The sequence below is a fragment of the Schistosoma mansoni genome, assembly GCF_000237925.1.
Source record: "Schistosoma mansoni, WGS project CABG00000000 data, supercontig 0342, strain Puerto Rico, whole genome shotgun sequence".
In the NCBI taxonomy this organism is placed as follows: domain Eukaryota; kingdom Metazoa; phylum Platyhelminthes; class Trematoda; order Strigeidida; family Schistosomatidae; genus Schistosoma; species Schistosoma mansoni.
The window spans coordinates 26843-53243 of record NW_017386190.1 but is presented as its reverse complement, the minus strand read 5'-3'; the positions used below and the strand labels follow the sequence as shown (position 1 = coordinate 53243).

The 26401-nt window shown below is 31.3% G+C and overlaps 1 protein-coding gene across 1 annotated transcript in view; it reads right to left on the bottom strand.

The window, feature by feature from the left end:
- Nucleotides 1-1266: 1266 nt before the first annotated feature.
- Nucleotides 1267-26401, bottom strand: part of Smp_193350 (hypothetical protein) — a gene marked incomplete at both ends in the record, with an annotated part of 26919 nt that continues 1784 nt past the window's right edge. The window contains 6 exons of the mRNA XM_018789008.1: nucleotides 1267-1380; nucleotides 16334-16476; nucleotides 17697-17916; nucleotides 18588-18785; nucleotides 20537-20713; nucleotides 25283-25475. Coding sequence (XP_018647432.1) covers nucleotides 1267-1380; nucleotides 16334-16476; nucleotides 17697-17916; nucleotides 18588-18785; nucleotides 20537-20713; nucleotides 25283-25475 — 1045 coding nt within the window. The remainder of the gene's footprint in view (nucleotides 1381-16333; nucleotides 16477-17696; nucleotides 17917-18587; nucleotides 18786-20536; nucleotides 20714-25282; nucleotides 25476-26401) is intronic.

Sequence of the window (26401 nt, the reverse complement as noted above, 5' to 3'; positions counted from 1 at the left end):
TTATATATAAATATTCTTAACAAGTATGATCAAATTGTTCGAAATGTACTGCACTAATATATCACATAGTTCTGATAATCTTTATCTTCTTATTACACTATCAAAAGGATTAATCGCTTTAAACTTCAACAGTCAATCAAAAAGCTTTATATCGATTCTGTGTCTTTATTACTAAAGCTCCGTTTATTCGGAAATATTCTTGATGAATGTGACTAGTTATTTGAATTGAAATATTCCTAGTTTAGAGATAAACTTTAAATACATTACATAAATAACTTTTTTGAAATGCCGACCACTTTCTGAAACTTTATTAGCTCAACTTTCAGTAACATGTGTTTCTCAAAAAAAAACAACAAAGAATCTTTAAGCGAATAATTTTCTTAAATAACTTTGTTATCAGGCTCTATAGTTATGAGTCCATAGAGGCTTCCTGTGAAGTTCGTTACATTGGTCAAACGCTGAGAGTGTTTGCAAACATGTACCACCATAGTTTGGAAAGGAAATCACCAAGTATATTAACAGCACCACCGTTTCTCCGTTGATAGACAGTGAGCATTATAGCAAATAAATGAAGCCTTCTCTGTTTTGTATCAAGTTCAAGGCAATATATCCAAAGAAGCTAGATTGCAATTCTTCTACATAGCTGAAGTCATCTGAATTAATTCCAGATTACCCAACTTACGTACCGAAAAGAGGTATGTTAAACCTTGCTCCATAACTGCATGACAAGACACCTAAACTTTAATGTAATCATGAACCGATCAATGTTAGACTACCTTTGAAAACCTGGATACAGAAGACGGCCGTTTCTCCCTTGTACAGGACTTCTCAGCAGTGAGCATCCACGATCTCACAGGCATGACTCAAACCCAGGACCATTGGTAAGTTCATTATTTAATTACGTTCGACTATTTCCATGGTCTCATACTGAATACAAAATTGTTTAATTTACTATTGAGGCTTATTTCAGCCTTTACAAAAATAACACACTAAAATTATGGACTTAAAACTGTAGAGTCTGATGATTGAGTTATTGAAAAGAATTGACCGTTTACATATTCTTCGCTTTTGAAAACTCTATAAGGATTTCTAAACTGATAAGACTGATATCAAATGAACATACCGACTGAAATACGTTTTTACTTATCAAATAAAATTTATATTCTAGCCTGTCATACAGTACTATTACATCATATTTAAGAAAGGGATCATAGAAAAAAATTCAGTGTTTTGTCGTTGAAAGTTTTCTCAACAAAATTACTTTACTCACCTTGATGTGAATGTAACTTCGAAGACATGCCAATTTCCATCCGAAATGTTCACTGAACTTAACGTAATTACAATATTATCGAAACGTAGTTCAGGTATTCCATTTGTAACCTGATCATTTTAGATAATAAACAAAAATATTTCCGTAAGAAGCGTGATTAAATAATTCATGCTCAAATATGTCATAATTATATCAGTTTTGTGGTTATTTTTAACGAATAATCTTCTTCAATATATAGTGACATGACTCTATCATTCTATTTATGATTATTAGGAATGTAAATAGATTGGAGTGAAATTTCTTAAACTGTATCAGTATGAATAAAGATACTGTTTTACTTAAATAGGAATAATATATTAGTAAAATCTCAGCGAATGAATTTGAAGTAAATCCAATGTTTCTCCTGGCAATCCGGTCCAAGCTTGCTTGAAAACACTTGGACCAGATTGCCAGGCAAAACATTGGATTTACTTCAAATTCATTCAACTGAGACCTTACAAATATATTATTCCTATTTAATGTCTTACATCAACTCGGCGCCCGAATTCTGTGAAACTATTCGCTCTAATTAAGACGAAATTTCTTATATATTACCGTTTTACTGTTTATGATTATTTAAACCATTTCTTAGTGGAATATTATCTTTATAAATCATGAATTGTTACTATAAGGTGCATGGTTAACTGTACAACCAATTAGTTTCTCTTTCATGATACTAAATTTTTTTCTTAAATTCACCATCAGTTTACTTAAGAAAATAAAGATTCATCAATAAAACATAAACCTATCTAGTTTTGTTACAAACCAGTTTTTCATTCTTCCTCATTGACATATTCACACATAACGTAACTGTTTAACTGACAAACTGGACGCCCAGAGTAAAACATGAAAGCCGTAATATAATAGAAATATTTCAAACAAATTTAAATATGAAAAATATTCAGTAGCTCGTACTAACGATTGTGCTTGCAAATTAATCAATAGACAGTCATAGTAGAAACGAAAACTACATTACTAAACTCAATTTATACTTTTAAGTAAAAGTTTCCCAGAAATGATTGTTACAAACAGCTTATGACATATCAAGAATATATCAATTATACCATTAACTCAATAGTTTATCATCAGTAGGGGTTTTGTGGATATTATAGTAATTGTAATAGTTGAGATCAGGAATCAATTGAAGCTAGACCACCATGGAAAACCTGAAAGCGTTCGCGCGTGAGACCGATAGGTCCTGGGTTCGAATCTCGCGGGACAGGATCGTGGATTCTCACTTCTGAGGAGTCCCACAATAGGACGAAACGACCGTCCGGTGCTTTCAGATTTTTTATGGTGATCTAGCTTCAATTGACTCATGATCTCAACTGTTGAAATCAATAGTTTATGTTTAATTCTAAATATTTGTAAGAAGATTATAAATCTATGTTTTTTTAGTCTCATTTTAATTTCAATCTACCTAACTATTTGCAATATGAAATAGCCGATATAACAAATCAACATCTTTACTAATACTGAGCAAATATTATGTCATTAAGCTTTCTTACTTTAATTTAATACCTCAACAAGTTATAATTCTGTCGATCAACAACTTACTGATAGAATTACATTCAGTACTTTTAATGTGTATTTATAAATCAATGTCATGAAGATTATACATAAAATACCCCGATTCCTTTAAAAAAATGAATTAACATGATCTACTGTTACATATATTTTTAATGGAATACTCATAAATTCTCATCGAATTATATTGATACTTTCATCCCATAAGCATGTTAGTGAAAAATGTTCTAAAAAGAGAATTGAATACAACGAATCAATCAGTAGGGCAATTTCATATTATTTGTATGATTTGATTTGATAATTCACAATGTATACAATACAAAGAATAGTGGCGAGACTATAATTTACGGACGAATCAATCAAATTTAAAATATGTCATGAATTTTGGCGTGAAATTCACTCACCCATTTGGCCAAATAGCGTCTTAGCATTTTAGCTGATGTCAGTTCATGATGAAAAACCGTAAATCCAATTCTTAACCATAACCGTCAACTATGAATCATAATCTTTATTCTTCAAGTTCCTTTATAACCCTAATTTAGCCTTAGTAAGTAGGTAGACACTTCCAAGGTCACTTTGGTGTCGCTCAAAGGTCATCCATATATTATAATCTCGCTAGAATAGTAAACGATTTGTAAACATTTAATCTTAGATGACCGTGTTATTGATACTGATCAAATAATATGCTTTTTGTTAAAATGTTTACAAACTCAATACGATTTGAAATGGAAAAATTTTGTAAAATTTTAAAATACTACTTTACTCATTTGACAAATTAAAATATTACAGTAGAAAGAAGCTTTAAAAATGCTAACAAATATATTTTTATTTGACAATATCAGAAAGTCAGTCAGCCACAACGTAGGATCAGACACATACATGCATCAATCCAAGTTGCCATACCTCATTAACACAACAAGATGAACACCAAATTCATAGAAGAAGTTACTTTAATGGTAGTAATATATAAAAGAAAGATTGTGTATAACGATATGATACAGGAAGAAAGAATTAGTTCATAGAAAGAAAAGTATAAAGCATTTTTAACCTCACAGTTTAAGGAGAAACAAAAATTGTATACATCTTTACCATTGTGATAGATTCGGAGTCATGTCACCTAATATGACAAAATAAAAAATATTTTAAACATTAACCAAAAATTTCCCACTAATAGACATGGTTACTATATAAAAATAAATTCCTTTTTAAAAAAAAATAGTATCTTACATTTATTTTAACTACAACTAACTGGAACATACTTGGATATTTTAGTTCTATTCAAATAAAAGTGTTACATTTCGTGTTATTGTTATTCATTTACTGACATTTTTTTTAGAAAAATTTGATACTTCAACTATGTTAACAGTAACAGAAAATAATATGACATGACACTTACTTCATTTCTATTCCAGATATTATCATGTTTCTATCCTATTATTATTATTATTATCATCATCATCATCAATATTTTATGATATAATTAACAAACTGATGTTTCAAATGACGAGACAAGAAAAAACTCCCCATCAAATTCAAGTAGTTTAGAAGAATAAAAAAAGTTTTCCAGAAAAAAGGGAATGAAAATAAAATAACAGAAATGTTTTATTATTTTAGTCTAATGTATATACATAGCTATTTAACGGTACATTGGATATGTTTTTGAATGGTGACAGATACAAAAAATGTACATTTTAAAATATAAATGAGCATGAATTAAGTTTTGAAGATTTAAAGAAGAATTATACGTATTATATGAATAGGAAATATATTGCGAAGATCATCAAAGTACTTCACGAGGCAAGCCCTAACTTGGAATCATGTAAGTAAAAGAAAAAGAGGCAGATCAAAGAAAAGATTTCTGCATGATTTAGTGCTAGATATCAGAAGAATAAACAACATATGGAAAAAAATGGAAGGAGAGCACAAGACAGAGTTAGTTGGCGAGTTGAGGGGTTATGGGCGTAAGTAAGTAAGTATACCGTATGAATGACTGCAGTGTAAGATATTGAATGAAATAGTCATAAAATTAATATCTTAGTATAAAATTTTATAATCAACGGATTGAAGTACTATAACAATAATTACATATATGTCACTACTGAATCTATCACATTTTATTCAGTTTAATTTTGTTTATACGACCAAATGATGCGTAATATCCTATGAAATCTATCTACAAGTTGGATGGATTCCAAGAAGAGTAATCAACTGTTCAAGCATATTTCTTAATATAGCTTTACCCTTTTAATTGATTGGACTTAAAATATTTTTATAAGCCAATAATGAGTCTTAATTATAAGAAATTACATTATTCAGATATAAACTATGTTTTATTACACTGAACTGATCGTGAAACATGATTATGTATCATGAAAACTGATAGTCATCAGTTCATCCTTTTTCCAAGTGTTATGACCATGTAATAACGATATATCGTAATGAAATAAATACACATACAAGAATAGAATCGTTAAACCTTTGTCGTATCATATCAGTTTACAACGAAATTTTATACAAGTGATTTCCTGAAATAGCTCAACAGGACAAGTTATAAAATATAGAAATAGTGTATCATATTTCTATAATCTATCTAGAAAAATACATGCTCGAATTGTACAAAAAATTCCAAAGGATTAGATGTACTAAAATCTCCCTCTAAACGAGTCTATTAGTTAATCAATATAAAAAGATGATAACCTACAAAACGAGTAGTATATAAATTTAAATATATCTAGGTTGTTTAATTTTGCAGATTATTTTGATTAGTGATACATAAATTAAAGCAACCTAATGAATACAAAATTAAAGATGAAACGAAACAAAGTCGAATACAGTAATGAGCAAGTGATATCTATGGAAGAATACCAGTATTTGATCATCCAATAATTAACTGAAATCATGATTCATAGCTTTATTACAAAATGTCAGTTGGAAATGGAAAAGTTTATGTCTATGAATAGGATTAGTCAAAAAGTCATTATTTCAAAAATAACTTGTTTTTATAAGCAGAGATGATGGTGCCTAGCATTAAAATCAAAGACGCGCGTTCCATCCTATTTAGGGCTCTTCAGATGGATGTGCCTACCTCTCAGGGTTGACGTTCACTCTCGGACTCGAAACCAGTACTGTTCGCTTCAGATGCCACTAGCTTGTGCTTATAATGCTTGTGAAAGAATGCAATATCGAGGCAATCCGAACAGGATACACATATACCAATAAAGGACAGATCAGTTGCAGTTCAAAACATCAATGGAAAGATTCAAGCAACCAATACAAAAATGAACTTGTGTTTAGTTCAAAAATTCAATTTCAGACTATGAATACCTATAACGTTTTTTAGTAAGAACATGTAGTTACTATTAATTTGTTTGCAAATACAAACTTCATTATTGGGTTTATTAATCGTTAAATAATAGAATATTATTCATCAGAGACCCGAATACGAAATTTCACTGAAAATCAAGTTTAATCTCACCATTCTTAACTTAAAAATTGATATACTGTCCCAAGTAATATATGGTCAATATTAAAGATTATCACATTGAGGAAATCACCCAACAGCGTCACAAGGCAAGCCCTCACTTGAAATCCTGAAAGCCAAAGGAGAAGAGGAAGACCAAAGAATACATTACGCCGAGAGATGGAGACAGACATGAGAAAAATGAACAAAAACTAGATAGAACTAGAAAGGAAGGCCCAGGACAGTGGGGGTTGGAGAATTCTGGTCAGCGACCTATGCTCCATTGGGAGTAACAGGCGTAAGTAAGTAAGTATTAAAGATTATATAAAACCTATACTTATTAAACAAGTCTATAAATTGAGTTGTGTATTTCTATTTAGTTATACTTGTGGTTCTTCATATAAACTTTAAGGATGATATTAAATATGTACGCTTCTTTATTATGAGTATTAACTTCAAGTATCATTGTGGTCTCAGTTTTGATAGGATTACTAATGATCTAGGGATAATGCTTTACATTTAAATACCTTTAATAAAATTAAAAAAGATTTCCATAATTTTAACTGTTCAACAGCAAAACAGTAGACATTATAGAAAGTTCGATATTCTATTGAGAAAAGGCTACTTTATTCAAATAATGAGACATATAAAAGAATGAGATTTTACAGATATATTATTCCTATTTAATGTCTTACATCAACTCGGAGCCCAAATACTATGAAAATATTCGCTCTAATTTAGACGAATGTTCTTATATAGAAGAATGTGACTGTTTCAAAATTCATTTTACTCTGTATAATAGAACTTTATAACATAAGTATCACATGCGATTATTAGAAAGTTTTTAATCTATATAAACAACAATCAGAATTCGAATGAATGATCTCACACAAATCGAGAACAAAATATCTAGATGACACTATATATAAAGCATATTCTACCAATTCATAGAAAGCATCAAAGACACGAATATCATGAAACATATTATGCTATCTTTAGTTATGACACCACTGTTTATAAATAGTACATTCATTGAAACATCTAACTATATAATCAAAGAAATTAAAAATCCGAAAATAGGTATTATGATTCAAAAAGATTTACTAAAATAATTATTACTAAAGAGTACCATGAATGTGAATTTAATGTTCAACAACCGAATGTATCGACAATTGAGTAGACAGTAATAGGATTCGCTATTGAAACCCATATCAGTCAATATTTACCAATTCAAACAAGAAAATAGAGTGTGTCAGCAGTATAATGAAAGTTTTCATTTTACTGTCAATATATATATGGTTGATATGTTCATTGTTTATAAAGCATGTACAATTCATTCGGAAAATCTGAGGCTATTTAATGAAATTCACCCAGATATTGAGCTCACATGCAAAGGATAAAACGGAAAAGAAATATACTTTCTAATGTACTACATACGAAAAGATTAGATGGGTCACAAATAAAGAACCCAAATAGGAGAAGTACATGAACAGGATATCATGAAAATCTTGTTGATTTCGTTCCTTCACATAGAAGAAACCTGAATAAGACTCTTAAACACACGATAATGACGACTTAATTTTCATGTTCATTTGGACAAGAAATAATTTCTTTAGATAATCCCTAAAGAGGGAAATGAATTCCTTGAATTAGCATCCAGTTTCTTTTTACTATATATCACATAATGCATAGTTTATTCCTTGATTGGGTTTGTTCGCAACTACATTATTTTTCTCATTCTAAGCTACTTATATGTATACTATTTTATTGATGATCTTATAATCCCTACCGATGTATCAACTGATTCAAGTTCTTATTACATACTAGTCACTTTCAGACTGTTTATGTATTAATAATCCTAAATTCATAAAATGAAAGATATTTTGGCTATTCCTGAAAATCATAAATTTAAATTGATTATTGTAGAGCTTAATGCGAATTTACTAAAAGATAAATTCACGTTTCGAATAATTTTGTTTTATTAAACATACAACGATTATAATTATATACTTTCAACAGTTTGTATAGTTGTTTATTCACGGACTCCTTTCCTCGGAAGCAGACTAACAAAATAACGACTCTAACGCTGTTTTTAATGTGATCAATGGTCATTTGATAGGAAACATTTAGATTAAACAATGTCAAATGGTATATACGTTCGTTAATTTTATCCTTCAGAGTTCATTCTGGACCCAAAATTATGACCAGCGTTACGATAGTTGTGGTAGCTACTATATGTCTTCTCATAAGCAAAAATGAAATCATTGTTCAAGACTTTAGTATTCTACAACTTACAGCTGTGTTTTGATGAGTACACTGCTGTCGTGGAACAATTTTTAAGCTTTTCAGGGTTTTCTAAGATTTATTTATTTTCGTAGTTTGAATCGCAAACTGAATAACCACCACAAAATCAAGGCACTGAATGACCGTTTCGTTCTAATATGAAACTCCCAAGCAGTCAACATCTGTAACACTGCATTTCAGAATTGAACTAAGGATCTTCGGTTTCGCGTGCGAACTCTGAAACTCTAGACTACTGAGCCGCTATACAAAGACATACATATCAAACTTTAGTAAATTCACAATACTGAGAAACTCGTACCCGTCGACTGAGGTTGATAACTGTCTCTTATTAGACATAACTGAAACCCATATATCACGATTTTTCACTATCGACTACTTTTTAGATACGATTTCTAAAGTTCCAATGAGAAGACGTGGTCAGTGGAATTCAGTTTTGCCTCATGTGAGATGGTATCCACTACAAGCAGTGTGTGGGTGTCGCGCTGCATCATGAGTTGATTGAAATTAGATATTAGCATCACTGGTTCCATCTCAGCGCTCTAAACGTTGAGTGTTTGCGAATGAAACCAAAAATCTTAGATTCGACTCACGATTGCGGGGTTATGGATTCTGACTGCTTAGGAGTCGTATACTAGAATGAAAACTTTGTCCAACACTTTTAGATCCTCAGTGATTTTCTAACTAGGATCGGTCCGTGAATTGAACTATGAAAAATCTGCAGTCTTCACAAAACCCCCTACACTAGTTATTTATTTATTACATATGCAGCTTTTACTTGTGCATTCAACTGACCCTGTATCTTTTTTCGCCTGTCATAAATTCCACACATATAAATGAATTACTAGTCTTCTACGAAGCTTTTACTACTGTTATTCACTGGCGATATTCCGAATTTCTTCAGTAAGATGTATGTTTTTAAATCAAATAGATTATTGGTCGCTAAGACTTAATTATCAATTCACTAAACCGATAACAAGGAAAACTCTATTTCATGAATTATTACTAATTAGTTGAAGATTTAAACTTCTTTGTAAAAAGGATAAAGAAACACAAATAAATATTGTAATTTACGAAAGTATGTTCCCATAGTAAATCAAAAAATGGGTTACACCCATTAGCGTGTCTGTTCAGCCAAACAATGTATCAATCAAATAATCACATTTATGATTGATGTAACAGTAAAAAACTTAGAAATTATCTAGAAAGTTTTTTTAATGATCGAGTATATTTCCGAAATTTCACCCACAAATATGAACAAAGTTTTAAACCTATATAGAATTTATAAATTTTCGCCGAAACTTATCAACTAATTTTTAAATCGATGCAAATTAGTTCATCTTTGTATTGCTTGTTTAAAGCTTTTCATTGATGTTTAAAACTGTAACTAATCCGTCTCTTATTGACATATGTGTCCTGTGGGGGTTGTCTCAATGTTGCATCCCGTCACAATTATTACAGGCTGAGATCGATAGTGGCTGACATTGGAATCCAAGACGCGCGTTTCGTCTTGTTTTGCACTCGTCAGCTGGATGGACCTGAATCCCAAAGTTGATGTTCACTCCGAAATTCTAACTCAGTACTGTTCGCTTCAAACGCCATCGCGTTGTCCACTTGGAGAACAGTACTGTGTTCGCATCTTGGATTGAACATAATTTCTGAGATTCAGGTTCGTCCAACTGACTAGTCCCAAATAAGACGGAACGCGCGTCCTGGATTCCACTATGAGTTATCATCCATCTCTGCTTACGATACAAATAAGGCACAAAGTTCATATAACATTATATATATTCAATGATTAGTACCCATTCAGAACACCTGTAACATGACAGCATAGGAAACACTAGAAAAATACATCTACAAGTTAGGACTTTAAGTCAAGCTAGAATTACACAGATTATGGATAGTTGAATGAATATTTACGTTTTCTTTACTCCTACCTTAAACCAAACTATTTGAGTATAATTTTGTTTTACAAATATTTACCGATTGTTCTGACAAATTTCATTGTTTTCACATGGATTTATTATTCATTGCTTAAACACGAATGTTCATGAGTAAATATTTAACATCACAGCCAACAACATATCTATAAAGGTACATATTATCTAGACTTCTATATCTATAAACTATGAGAGATAATAATGCAGATTAAGCAGGGTTGTAAAATTCTTTGTTCATTCTTCTAGATCCTTATCTTATTTACAGAAGCAATAAAGTCAGATATGATAATAAAATAATGTGATTGTGTTTTGTGACCAACTAAATATTTTAATTCTTGATTATTATTATTATTAACTTTCTCAGTCTACTAAGTAGTATATTTTTCTTGTGACAATTATTCGATATAAATGATTACATAAGTATCCTTTATAAATCTTTTGACTGAATTATCAAACCTTCTTAAACTATAGTATGTCAATTACAGAAAAGATTATACGTTTAAAAGCAAAGTTAAAGATAAAATTGTCTTGGTATTGTTTGTTTGAATCTTCCCATTGACATTAGGACTGCAATTGATCAGTCTCTTATTGATCATATGTGCATACTATGCGTATTGCTTCGATGTAACCCTAATTAACAAGCATTAGTGGCAAAGATGGTTAGTGGCTAGGAGTGGAATCCAGGATGTACGTTTCGTCATATTTGGAACTCGTCAGATGGATGTACCTGCACCTCAAAGTTGTTGTTCACTCTAGGACTCGAGCCCAGTACCGTTCGCTTCAAACGCTATTGCATAATCCACTCAGCTACTGAGTCCTGATAGCTACTTGCTTGTGCAATGGGGTGAAGTTTAAATTCACTTGGTATTATTTGTTTGAATCTTCCTATCGACGCTCAGGACTGCAACTGGTCGATCTCTTATTGGCATACGGCACATCAAGCTGACGAGTCCCTAATGTGACGAAACGCGCGTCCTGGATTCCACTGCTAGCCACTATCCATCTTTGCTTATAAAGTTAAAGATAGTTTCAGTTTACCAGGACCCTGAAAACATATGTGATAAAAAAAATATTCGCTGTTACCTTTCTACTCAATGCTCAATTTATCTGAAACTATCAAGTTCAACCTTGATATTGATACATAGAACTGATCATAGTCAAAAGGATTTGTCATATATAAATAGCTAATACATTAAATTTTTTTCTAAAACTTCATTTTCTAGCATTCTTTGACCAGAATAACAGAGATTATCGAAAAGATAACGGCTACCTAATTACGTATTAGTATTCACTGAATTTTACATGAAATCAGAAACACTAACAAAGTCTTCAAATTCAGTAATTTCAAAATTGATCTATACAAGCACAAATTAAAATGAATGGTTACTCAATTTCATGGATTGTTTGAAGTGAGAAATTAACACTGTTGGATCACGGCTGGCTCAGTGGTCTAGAGGTTAAGTGCTCACGCGCGAGACCGATAAGTCCTAGGTTCGAATCTCGTGAGGCGTGATCGTGGATGCGCACTGCTGAGTAGTCCCACAATAGGACGAAACGGTCGTTCAGTGGTTCCAGGTTTTCCATGGTTGTCTAGCTTTAATTGACTCATGATTTCAACTATATAAAAAATTACTAAAATCTCCACAAAAACCTTCTTTTGACAAATTAAAATAACAATTTCGGTAATGTAACAAGAAGACGAAGATTATCAGAACATAGTTCTAATCGAAATTTATCAAGGGCACTAACTGCATTAAACTAACAATGATAGAATTATTTAGTTAATCCCTCAAAAAATAACATTCAAACTTAAATATCCTTTATGTATATATATATATATACATGTTTAAAGTTATCAGATATCCTACAGTCTCATGTTTTCTATTATAAAATGGATAATAAAATATATTAGATTCATATAAGCATAAATGTTTATTCATAAGTCAAATGAATACTTAAATAATTAATATATATTGAATTCAAAAGTGAATTTTGTTTATTTAAACAAACAAAAATGTTTATCTTTACTAATGAATAATGAATCTTTTTCTTTGTTATTCTTATTTAACTTTTTTTTTAAAAAATTTTGAGGATATTCATTATTCGAAAAAAATAATTTTATCCAATAAAAGGGTAATAACTATATTATATATAAAAATAAAAGTTTAATTATAAAGATGATTCAATTTATGACCTTCAACTAAAATGAGTTAATAATAGTCGTTTATAGTTTTGTATTATTTATTATGAATAATATTTTGATGAAGTTTTATTCTTTGAACTGGATGGTTTAGTCGTGGAGCTTTCATTGTCTTTTCTGAACGACATCATTAAAAACAATATTTTTGTTTACCTATATGGTTAACTGTAAAGTTGGGTTTGTTTATTTTGTTTGTTTGTTTTTGTTTTCCTATCAATAATTGAATCATTTTGTATGTTGACTATTGTTTTTCTTTTTTTTAAAAAGAAAATTTACATAATTATGCGAATATTAATTATTTGAATTTATTTAATTCTATTTGTCATTTTTGTGTTTCATATTTTGTTGCGTGTTCGCTAGTCGGGATTACCAAATCTGTGTACGCTCGGCGAGGCATCCAATTATGTTGCGACGTGTTCGTACGGCGAGGCATCCAATTATGTGTAGTAGCCTGTGTTTCCTTAATAGTTCACCCTGATAACCGTTATGGTAAAAGTCTTAACGGCGCATAATATCAGAAGGTAAAGGGAAGCGGCAACTACATTTTTTTTGATGAATGATGCAGACCAGAAGGTTGTAAGTACATGAGCAAATGTTAGCGAGCGAAACATAAACGACATGCATTGGAGATGGCTGGTAAGCCAACTCGAGAGCGAAGCGTTAACAATGCGTATTGTAGATGGCGGGGAAGCCAACTCGCTATGAGCAAGCATTACTCAATATTTATAATCAGACAAAAATGAATGACAGATATATGATGAATAAGATACAAAGTGTGCACACATATACGCTCATATAAAAATATAGTCAAGGTTAATAAGCAAATAATCAACAAGATCAAAATATGACTCATAATGTATAGGTGAATTAGCTTGGCCAGAAGCTAGAATAAAGTATATGGGCTTAACATATAAACCGATACTACAATTTCTTTTTTCATGTTTTTTCTTTCTTCTTTTCTTTTTTTATTGTTTATTGATGTTGATTTGTTTACTTTTATATAAGATTATGATAACTAACTACTGGATGAACTACCATGTATTTTATATACTAAATAATGTATGTTCTTTATTACTGATAGATTAAAAATAAAGATATAATTAGCCATGTATGGAACATGTAATGTGAATACATCAGGCGTTGAATGCACTTTTCAAAAAGAAAGTCATTGTACTTTCAGTGAAAAGCAATAAGTACACTAGTAGGAAATAGTTAGGATACTGATGAGAAAGTTCTAATAAAGTAATGGAAGTCGAGGAGTACTAGGCGATTATCCAGTCCTTATAAGTTAATTCTTAACGTTTAGTATTTATGACCCTACGTTAGACTGAATTCACAAATTTTTCATCAGTGTTCAATAAAAAAATTTATTGAATCGAATAAATCACTCAAAATCATATCACTGAACAAGAATTTATCTTTTATAAGCACTTTGTCCCAACATGAAATATCCATAATCCTTGTTAACTTCCATAACTTTGGGATTCATCAGGGATAGAAGTAAGAAAGTCACTTATTCATGACACATATCAGGAGCTAACTGAGTTACAGAACTATCAACTATCACGTAGTGTCTCAGAGTCTGAATTATACCATGATACCGATGATATTTGAAAGCTTTTAATCTGACATCATACAAGAAGATGAGGACGTATTCCAGCGAATCCTAAATTAGGGAGAACTGGGAGTTGAATACCCCACGGCTTCTAAACAGTCTGTAACTAATTACAGTTTATACCAAAGAATGCTTAAAAAGGAAACTTGTATTTCTTCAAATAGTTTGTTTTAAGAATAATAAGTTGTTTTGCCCAATGTAGATGTTTTAATCTGTACGAAATGAACATTTAATCATTATTCTAAGACTGATTGGTAGCCAACCTAAAATCATTTTCTTCGTAGCCAATATACATATAAAACAATTATTCACCTCATGTAATGGATGACTGTTCCGCAGTATCGTGAGCTGACTGAAATTAGACATTCACATCACTTGATCCCGGATCACTGGCCACATGCTAGGGTGAAAAGTCGTGTTAGATCAATTCGTGATCTCAATAAAATTCTCATAACTGGTTTCAAGTTCATCCGATTTCCTCAATGATATAAATCACGAAACAATCGTTCATTTACCACCTTGTAATTAAAGCTCACTTCCTGAATTTCATATTGTATATCATTAGCCTAGCTAAAACATTACCATCCTCAATTATTTGTGTTTATCAAGTCACAGAATGTACGATACTACTACTACTTTTAAAATATCTGTACGAAAATACTGAGAAACATTTTTTTCTGCTGTAATAGTGTACCACTAAAATTATTCTTCATTGTCAGCACAGTGTTATAGAGATTAATGAGATTTTGTTGAGATCATTAACCAGTCAACATTAGACTATTATTAAAAATCTGAGAGCACTGGACAGCCTTTTCGTCCTAGTATAAGACTCCCCAACAGCGCGCATCCACGATCCTGCAAGCGTGACTCAAACACAGGACATTCTGTCTCTCATGAACTCATAACCTCTACAACCCTATAGTGATAATTATCATGTGCTCCCTAGTGACCCCCTTCAAGAGGTAATTCTTGGAGTTCTAGTGAGAGGCCGTAACTTTAGCCGTGTCGGGCATGAAGCAGTTACCCACAAAAGACAATGCAAGGTGGTCGCACAATATCACGTATTGGATAAGGTTAGACAATAGCACCGTTGGATTTCGGTTTAGTTGTCTGAAGCTTAAGCGTTTGTGAGAAGCCGCAGGTCCTTGGTTTGGATCCCTCATGTGTGGTCATGGATGCACACTGCTGAGGAGTCTTATACTAGAATGAAACGGCTGTCTAGTGCTCCCAGGTCTTCAGTGATGTTCTATCTTTGATCCGTTCAATTAGTCACACAAAAAATCTTTCGATTCAAATCTCCACTTGTGTACAATTCAACTAATGAACCTGAAAAAATTCGCTTTTCAATTTGTCGGGCATTATTTTAGCTTTGTAAATCAAAATGGCATATCTGAGTTTATGTTTTTATATTAAAATAATGAGGAGGAAAACACCATAAAAGTTATTGGCAAAAATACATGAATTCTATCGATAAAACAATCATAAACAAAATTTTGGATAATATCACTTTTATTAACATTTCTACGTTACCGTTTCCACATAACTCAATTTCAAGGACCAGGAATCTAGTAAGGGTATTTCTTTTCATCTTCAATGACAAAAAACCACCACAGAATATTTATTAAGATTTGAATAAACTACTTATTTGACGTTAAGTAGCCCAAAGTGTAATATATATTTTTCAGGATAAACTAAACTTTGTAGATGTAATCAGTATACTATGTAAGGGCATCAACAGATAGTCACATATACAGTAAAACCACACTAGGTATTTGGATTACTTGAGTTGAAAAACTTCACAGAAACTACGCTTTTCATTCTAAATTCCAGAATGTGTATTATGTAATGGTGATAAACAATTAAAGAAGTACATGACTAGCATTCAATTCTAAAAAATGTTTATGTATATATATAATGACTTGAAAAATACTCATTTCCAAACAAATCTAGTATTTGTATCAAAATATCCCTGACTCACACTTATAGAAAGTTTCCACGCACCAACTGCAAAAACCATAAATGTTTGAGTTCTCGTTCTTACGCTCAATCGTAAACGATTCGGAACTTTATCAGTGAATAATGCATTGTAAACTGTATTAGTTGTTGACCAGCCATCAGAAACTGAAAAGCAGAAATCATAAAATACAAAAAGTGCACATGTTTTGTGGAACAAATGTATATAATCAAAGCACTCGCACCGATTATCTTCAGAATAGAGAGAAACTTCATGTTTCCATATTATTTACTCTTAATTTTGTAAAACAACTTACAGCGAGACCATTATTCTAAAGGAGTATGACATTGAGTGAAATATGCTTCAATGTTATGTAATAACAAGCAATCGGCAGTTGACACCCTAGAAGTATATTTCTCGGTACTCTTTAGCAAGGAAAATATTTGCAGTTTCGCTGAAAGTTATGATCTCCTTTAAGTTAAAACGAGCACCACGTATTGTTGTATTTAAAGAAGTCGCTATCAACCCGTGAGAATTTTATGTACAGGCATTGAATATTTCGAAAATATTATCCGTCGTACCATTTGTTAATCGTAATTTGTCCATCGTCCAAGAACTGATGTATTATTTATTTTATTAATGTATAAATATGTGCATATCCTAGGTGTATGTTAAGTCTTTTGAACATATCTAATAAAGTTACTAAAAATCCCTATCAGTTGTCCATTTAATAGATTTTACAACTATTGAGGTTGTTATTTAAGAATAGTACCCGATACAACTTACTATTTGACACTTTCATTCTTATCTCTGTCAATGTGACAAATAATTCTTATTTATCTAAGTTTTGAGATATTTTCAAAGAAAGTGTAAAATAAATCAGTTTCTTTTCAAGCAAACCAATATGTTAAATAAGTATAAATCAGGTTAGTATGAATAACTGGACGTCATACTTCATTGTGTTTAGCTTTTAGATTACATGACTATGTGCACTTAATTTTTAATCCATGATAAGTATAAAGTAATTAAGAAACTAGTTGTCACAATTACGAATTTGACAAAGATTTACACAGAACACTCTAGTAAATAAACTATACACAATTCTGATTATAAATAAGATCACTGTTTCATTAATCGGTCCTTCATACTTTTGTATTTTGCAGTTTGGGTAATTATAGTTATCAGCTGTCATAGCTGTAATAAGAAATATATAGAGTGATAAAACAGTTCAACTGTTCATTCAATTATCAGATTATGTATATCCATTTAATCCTTTTTAAGTAACTTTAGTAAAATTATGAGGACATAAACATGGCGTATATTGAAGATTTAGTTAATTTTTTTTTAATCAAACTCATAAACGTGTTTTTCTGAAAGCTTTACTTACCAGTTTCACATGGCCATCTATGTGGTTTCGGTGCACCTGTTATATTAGGTCGATAACCTAATTCACATTGACAAGTCAGTATATCGGTAGAACTTATTGCATTTCGACATTTTCCATACGTTCCACATAATTTTACATTACCTCTTACACAACCTTTCTGGGAGTCTGGACAACCACGCCGAGAACCTTGCGATAAGAGTACCGGGTAGAAATCAATCAACTGAAAGGATAAAATAGGCTACATTTTAATTCAGTTAAATTTCAGAATTGATTTATGATCATTAACTTAACGAGGATATCATTGACAAGCTGAATATTTTACATTATCCTACGTAAATTTCTTTCACATCTATTAAGCATTTACCAATATTAAGGATTTCTACATCGAACGTTTCTGGGCTTAAGTTAACTCAAATGAAAATAAATTCAGCTGACCTTCATGAGTAAATAAAGTGTTCAGTGAACGCCAAAGTTTGTTAGAACGTATGTATATATTTACAGAGACTTTTTACAAACTCTCTGGGACTTTCGGTGGTTGCCACCTTAGCATCATATAAATTTATACAATTATATTAGACTCCCATAAGTTTAAAGTGCCATCTGTGGATCAGTAATAGAATTAGGGGAAGTAATGAAACTGTATTTTCCAAGCTAGTTTTTCGTTGCAAAAGATATAAATGATGGTAATTCAAGCCAATTTAATTTAATCTTGTTTACAACTGAGGTAGAAGGCAATTCCTTGACAACAGAGTCCAAAAGATAATATTCATAAAATCAAATACATTAACCAGAAATAAATCTGGATGAAAACTTTATAGATGGATGTAATAAAGCCGGACGAATTTATTACAGTCTGACAATTTAACTAAAAATTCACATCAAAGGATTTACCTCTCTATTCACCATAACGCTATCAAAACATCCTCTAAATCTCTCTGTGGATGGACCAGATTCATCACCTATAAGAATATAACCTCCTAGTTGTATTGTATTCACTGATAACATCATTGTATCGTTCACCATACACGGTCCTAACTCAGAATATTTACAACGATCTATCAGTAAGACTAGATTCCATTCGCCATTCACCTGTATAAATAATTGGTCAAATAGGGAAAATTATTAAAAATATGTAATGACGTAATACAAGATATTCCTTTTCTCCACTTTATTAAATAAGAAAAACAAAATAGAATCATTTGGAATTCAACTTGTTTTCATGTAATACTCGGCATCAGAATAGAATTATCTATCTGGTGCGAATTTCAAATTGGTTAATAATACAAGATTTGAAAACTATTGACACAAATGAATAAAATCCTAATCAATAAATGAACGCAGTCATATTATATGGACGAGTAATGACTTCTTATAATCTAGAATCATTGACAAAAACACCAAATAGATTAATTTTAAAAGCTGGACCATTAACTAAAAGAAGTGAGTTTTTCTTAAGTAAAATTGCATGTTTATTTACAAAATATTAGGAATATGAATAAATATTATTTAAAGTCAGTTAAGATATAAGCGATTGAAAGTCGCAGATTTTGTACGCCACTGAAAGGTCAGTGAATTTCAATCTAGATTATCAGACTCAATATTTATCTGATGTGTCGAAACAGTGGATTAACATATTAGCTGGGAATTCTACGAGTAATCACCTAAAACTTCACTCCATACGTTTTATCGATTTGAGTTTTTAGATTAACTCAAAAGAAGTCTATGTCTTCAAAATAAATGATCATGAACAATAGTTAACCATTATCAGTGGTTTTGATTAGAATGTATCGATGTTAAAGTGATCATTTATAGATGTCTAAATCTTAAGTTACATTTTTAAAACGTAAATCTGCAGCGAATGATAGATGAAAAATACCAATCAAGAACAAAAGATTTGTTCAATGTACACTAGTTGTCCCGCATGTTCATGGTAGCATGCAAAAACTGACAGATTAGAAATGTTTATTCAGCAACTGTTGACTTCATTATGAAAAAAATAATTAAATCTACAATTCATATATCTTCACTGCCCAAATTATTCCAGTATTATCAGAAGGGGTTTTTGTGGAGGACTTGGTAATTTTATAGTTCAGTTCATGAGTCAATTGAAGCTAGACCACTGTGAAAAACCTGGAACCACTGGACGGCTATTTCGACCTATTGTGTGACTCCTCAGTAGTGCGCATCCGCGATCCCGCCTCGCAAGATTCGAACTATATAAATTATCTAAATATATAAAATTACTAAAATCTCCACAAATCCCCCTTCTGATAATGATCATATGCTCACTATTGACTGGCTCCATGAGGTATTTCCTGGAGTTCTAGTGAGAAGCAGTAACCAGTAGAGTTCATCTAGGTCTGTTTTGAGATGTCAACTCACTGAAGACATTGGTGTACGGTTGCTCAACTTCGTGGATTGGTTGAAGTTAGACGTTAACACCATTGGATGCTGATTTAGTGCTTCTAGAGGTTAAGCGCTCATTCGCGGGACCAATAGGCTCAAGGTTTGAATCTCGCTAGGCGGGATCGTGGATGCGCATTGCTGAGTTCCACAATAGGACAGAACAGCCATCCAGTGCTTTCAGGTTTTCCATGGTGATCTAGCTTCAACTGACTCATGATTTCAACTATAACATGTCGATATTACTTGATCGTATCAAAAAATGAATACCGAATAAAAAATAAACTAGCATATAAAATAACAGGATTATGTAACTAGTTAAATGGAATTCATTCAATTTTACCGAGGACCAGGTCCCTGCATTATTTTTATTATTTGAATCTAATCCCTTTTGAACAAAAATAGTAAAAAAAACAGTCCACTTCTTAAAATATTACCTGTGTATTCAGAAAAATATCTACATAATGCCAAGCATTGTCATTTAGTGCAACAGCACCTGAGGGAAAACGAAGAGTTCTTGAATTTGATAGATAAATGAAATTTACACTAATTCGTCCAAATTCAAGGAAAGCTTTGATCTGGATTAGTCGTTCATTTAAAAAAAATGTAGAATTCTGTAAAACAACAACAAAAGAATTAACAATACATTAAACATTAAAGATTTTATTGATTCCATCCTACCGTAAACAGTGCTTCGATATATATATATATATATATATATATATATATATATATATATATATATATATTTCAATATCATTCATACGTTCAAATTGGAGCCGGATACACAGGGCCACTAGAGAATACATTCAAAACATATTATTTTTAACAAATGAAGATATTTTTAAAGTTTTAATACATTACATAACTCAATTTTTAATGATGGACTATTTGTATAAGGAAATCCTTATCAAAGAACATCATTTCACATAAGTAACAACTCCATAAATATTCACTTTGACTTTTCCACTGAATTAAGTAAGTATACATATCTATAAATGATTACCAGCTAAATGATCAATTAGAAACTAATCAGTCTATATAGACTGATACAGTGTTGCAATACAAAATCAGAAAAGTATTAAAACTCACTGCATAAATATCCATGCCCTAACTATTAAATTATCTACACACGTTAGTAGCTTGTATGAGTTGCTTGTAACATATTTTAGAAGCAAATCATCAGGTTGGGTTCATTCTAATCTTATTTTAAATTTGTCACAAGTCATCTTAAAACTGAATAATAACTTTGACCAAGTAAATGAATTTTCAATTTACTATCAAATGTTCCAGTCACCTATTTTCTTACGTTTTTATTTCATAAACAATAGTATTCGGTGTTTACTCAAAGAGTTAGATGAAAGCAAAACAGTAACACATTTAACCTTCAGTCTTCATGGAACTATTATAGAAGATATCGTTTATCAAGGAAAAATAATCCTATTCTGTTAATGTGAAACCATAAATGATCTAAATTCATCTTAACAGACTTATAAAATATAGATTACGTGTTTTGATGGAGTTTTGTTCTCTGAGATGAATCATTTGATCGTGGAGCTTTCATTGTTCTTCTGAAAGACGTTATCAACACAAACTTCAGGTAGAAGTGAAGTGTTCGAATTTCTCCATATATGGCTCACAGCTTGTTCTGTAGACCTCGATGTTCATTGGTTACTGTTGAGCTTATACCTGTCATCGAGGTTTACAGGGCAAGCTGTGAGCCATATGTGAAGAAATTCGAACACTTCACTTCCACCTGAAGTTCTTGCTGACGATGTCGTTCAGAAGGACGATGAAAGCTCCACGAACAAATCATTCAGCACAGAAAACAAAACTTCATCAAAATCACCTATCTGAGCTACAAATTTCCTCTATCATCTCAACGGATTACATATTTTACTTTTTTTTTCTTCAGATCTATTTTACTGTATAAAACTGGAATAAGTTTTTTTTGTTTAGAAACATTCAAATGTATCAACTAATCTTATAAACAATCATATTTAAGGTTTCTTTTATTGTAAAACATTTTGTCATATGTCAAATTTTATAAAGGAAACAAATACAGCATAAATATCGTCTATCAATTACTTGGATAATATAAGAAAACAATATATCCATTAATAAATAATAACAAATTAGAGATACCTCTGCAAGATATATTAATTTAATTCGATTATTAATTATTATATTTATTTATTCTATTTGTTTTAATGAAACATTTGGACATATTGTAAAGTAAAACAAAATCACATAAAATAAACAATTTAACATTGTCATTAAAATAATATTTTTCTTAGTTTCTGGAAAGTATTTTTTTTTAATTTTATAATAAAATAAATATAAAAAGTTAGATACATGAAACATTTTCAATATTTCTGAAATTATAGGAGACAAGTTACATTTTCATCAGAAATGGGTTTTTTGTGGATATTATAGTAGTTTAAGAATTAAATTCATAAGTTAATTAAAGCTAGACCACCATGAAAAATTTAGAGGCCGTCTCGTCCTATTGTGGAACTCCTCAGCAGCGCGCACCTACGATCTCGCTAAAGGGGTTTGAGCCGAGGACCTATCGCTCTCGCGCGCGGGACATCATATGTTCACTGGTGATTGGCTTCAAGAGGTATTTCCTGGAGTTCTAGCGTGAAGCAGTGACGAGTGGAATTCAACCAGGTCTTTTGTGAGATAGTAACTCACTGAAGACACTGGTGGACTGTGGCGCAATTTCGTGGATTGGTTGAAGTTAGATATTAGCACCAGTGAGTGCCGGCTCAGTAGTCTAGAGGCTAGGTGTTCAATTATTAAATTACATATTAATAAACAAGATTTCACAATGTAATGATGATCATGCACATCAATAGCAAAATGACATAGGGTTGACTATCATCTAACATCACCAGTAGTTTACTGCCTGAATTCCTATTCGGTTGACTTTAAACAAAAACGCAGGGAAATGTATACGAAATATTTTTCATGTGAAACTGAAAAGTTAGTATATGAAACATGTCTCAGTTACTATTATAACAATAATAAAAAGTCTTTATTAACTAAAATCTCTACGAGAGTATACCTCAGTTATACAAAATTGTATTTATTCTCCGTCATATTATGTTACAATAAATAATTTTCTCGAAAATACAATCCTGAAATTAATTCAAATATAGTTTCTATAAACAATGTCTTCCATATATTCAAGGCCTAAATTCTGTCTAACTATCCTTACAAACATTGACGAATATTCGTAGATATATGATCAATAATGTGAACAATTTGAATGAAACAGCTCACCAGTGGACTTTTGTTTTCATTCAATAAGTCTTTGTAGTGAAAAATGTTCTTTGAATATAATAGATAATAAGTCATAATTACTTCATAGGCATAATATGACTTATAATGTTGAACACATATAAGAAGCAATCTACTACTGAACAATATTTATCTTACTATGATAATGGGCGAATTCAAAAAGTAAATATGTCTAATTGGTACACTGTACATTAACTACATGTCTCAGTTATGTCTTTCACCTACTCCATTTATAAATTAAAGTCAGCTAATTGTTCTTATTAGGCATCAAATGGAATAAAACTTTTATTCTTTAAAAATTCATACATTATATAAGTGAAAATAATTACAAAACGATGACACTGATGCCATCTTTAAACGCTAGGACCATTCTTATTATTTTCTTATATCTTTGCTTGACTTATATTATATATTCATCAACATACGAAGTAAATTACATCCAGTAATCAAAACTATTAACTTATAATAATAATAATAATAAGATATTCAAAAATAATTTTATGAATTTTCTAGACACACTTTTATTTCAAGCAATACGCACAGTATGTACATATGACCAATAAGAGACTAATCAATTGCAGTTCTAAACATCAATGGGAAGATTCAAACAAACAATACAAAGTGAATTCAAACTTCACCCTGTTTCACAAGCAAGTGGCTATCAGGACTCAGTAGCTAAGTGGAGTGAACAATTCTGAGATGCAGGTACATCCAGCTGACGAGTTCTAAATAGGACAAAACGCGCGTCCTGGATTCCACTGCTAGCCACTATCCATCTTTGCTTACCATGCTTGTGAATTTAGGTTATATCGAGGCAATACGCACAGTATGCACATATGGCCAGTGAGAGACTGACCAGTTTCAGTCCTAAACATCAATGGGAAGATTCAACTAAACAATGCCAAGTGAATTTACACTTTAATTTCTTTTAGATCACTACAAATAAAACTGAATTATTATCATCTATGAACTAAAGATTAATAACTAAGTTACTATTTATTTTTAACTGTAATTCATTACTAGAAATTTTAAAAACTATCCAAGTTGAAATGATTAGTTTAATGATTAATAATTATTCATTATGAAATTTTAAAGCTCATATATCTAGACAATATATTCAGTTGTTAACCCGTAAAAAATAAATTGATAAATATCAGAAGGGGGATTTGTGGAGGTTTTAGTAATTTTATATAGTTGAGATCATGAGTCAATTGAGGCTAGACCACCACGGAAAACCTGGAAGCACTGGACCGCCGTTTCGTCCTATTGTGAGACTCCTCAGCAGTGCACATCCACGATCCTGCCTCGCGAGATTCGAACCCTGAACCTACCAGTTTCGCGCCAGAGCACTTAACCGATAGACCACTGAGCCAGCCGTGATCCAACGATGTTAATGTCTAACTTCAACCAATCCACAAAATTGAGCAGCCATTTACCATTGTCTTCAGTGAGTTGATATCTCACAACAGACCTGGTTGAACTCCAGGAAATACCTCATGGAGCCAGTCACTAGTGAGCATATGATCATTATCAGAACGGGGTTTTGTGGAGATTTCTTGGATTGGTTGAAGTTAGACATTAACACCTTTGGATGCCGGCTCAGTGATCTATCGGTTAAATTGATAAATATCATATATCCAATGAAACAGTAAATATAACCATTCGAAATTGAATATCAAAAATAAACTGTAAGCTCTTTCATTCATTATTCTAGTTAATTTAACTTCAGTCTCTTGTTATGAACTTAATTTTTAAAAAAAGCCTAGTTCCTTTTTTGAATTTATTAACAGAGGTAATTAAAAAATAGACAGTTAAGATAACTAAACAACAAGACTATTTTTTAAGATAATATAATCAATCAATACCTAGTAACTTACCATATTTCTAAGTGTAAACAGTGTACCATTTCCACTGTTGTCTGAAGTGATAAATTGAAAACCAATATGTACAGTATGTTGAATTGTTGTATTCATATAAAAACTAGTAAAAGGCATTTCTATTGGAGTATTGGCAACATTAATCGACAATAGTTTACATTGTCGATTCATATAAGAATCTATACATGAACAACTGATTAGAAAGAAAAAAATAGATTAATATAATTAAAAAGGTAAAATTTAATGCTAACTATAGAATAAAGTTAATTATTAACCAACTTTACACGTTCAGTGTATTAGATAACTTTCTCTAAGCATTAATTACTTCAGACTGAAAAAGCCAAGTTTTCATAGTAACTAATGCCTGTCATGAAGATTAGAGGCCCCAACTTTTTGAGTTGATATTCAAGTTTGATATCATTTTTAAAAAAAAACCAATAAACCATCTTTTCAACAGTGTAAAAGTCTTACTTTTACTTTTCCAATCAATTTTATCCCTTTGATCTTCTATCTAAATCAAAGATGATCATTTTACAAAATTCTTTATGTATCAACGTGAAAATATGAATGTTATACATATCTTTTTCAATTTTAGACTACATATTACTTGTTTGGAAGAATACTCATATGAAATGAAACTTGAAACCATGTAATTTCACTACATTTCGGTGTAAATAAATAATCTATTCAAATTATGTAATTGCTTTTGATCTTCTCAGGTATGAAATAACCAGAAATGATGGACATGATTAAGGAAATAAAACAAACATATACTAATTTGTTCATGATATTTCAACCTGTCGTTAAATCTAAATAAATACCCTTGATTTACAGCATTATTCTTCTTTAATCTTTATATAAAACAAACTGTCATGAAGAATATGTTTTGTTAAATCCAATTATAGTTGAAAGCATGAGTCAATTGAAGCTAGACCATCAAGGAAAACCTGGTGGCACTGAACGGCAGCTTCCTCCTATTGTGGGACTCTTTAGCAGTGCGCATTTACGACCTTACCTTACGAGATTTGAACCCAGGACCTACCAGTTTCGCGCCAGAGCACTTAACCAATAGACCACTGAGCCGGAACCAATGGTGTTAATGTCTGGCGTGAGACTGGT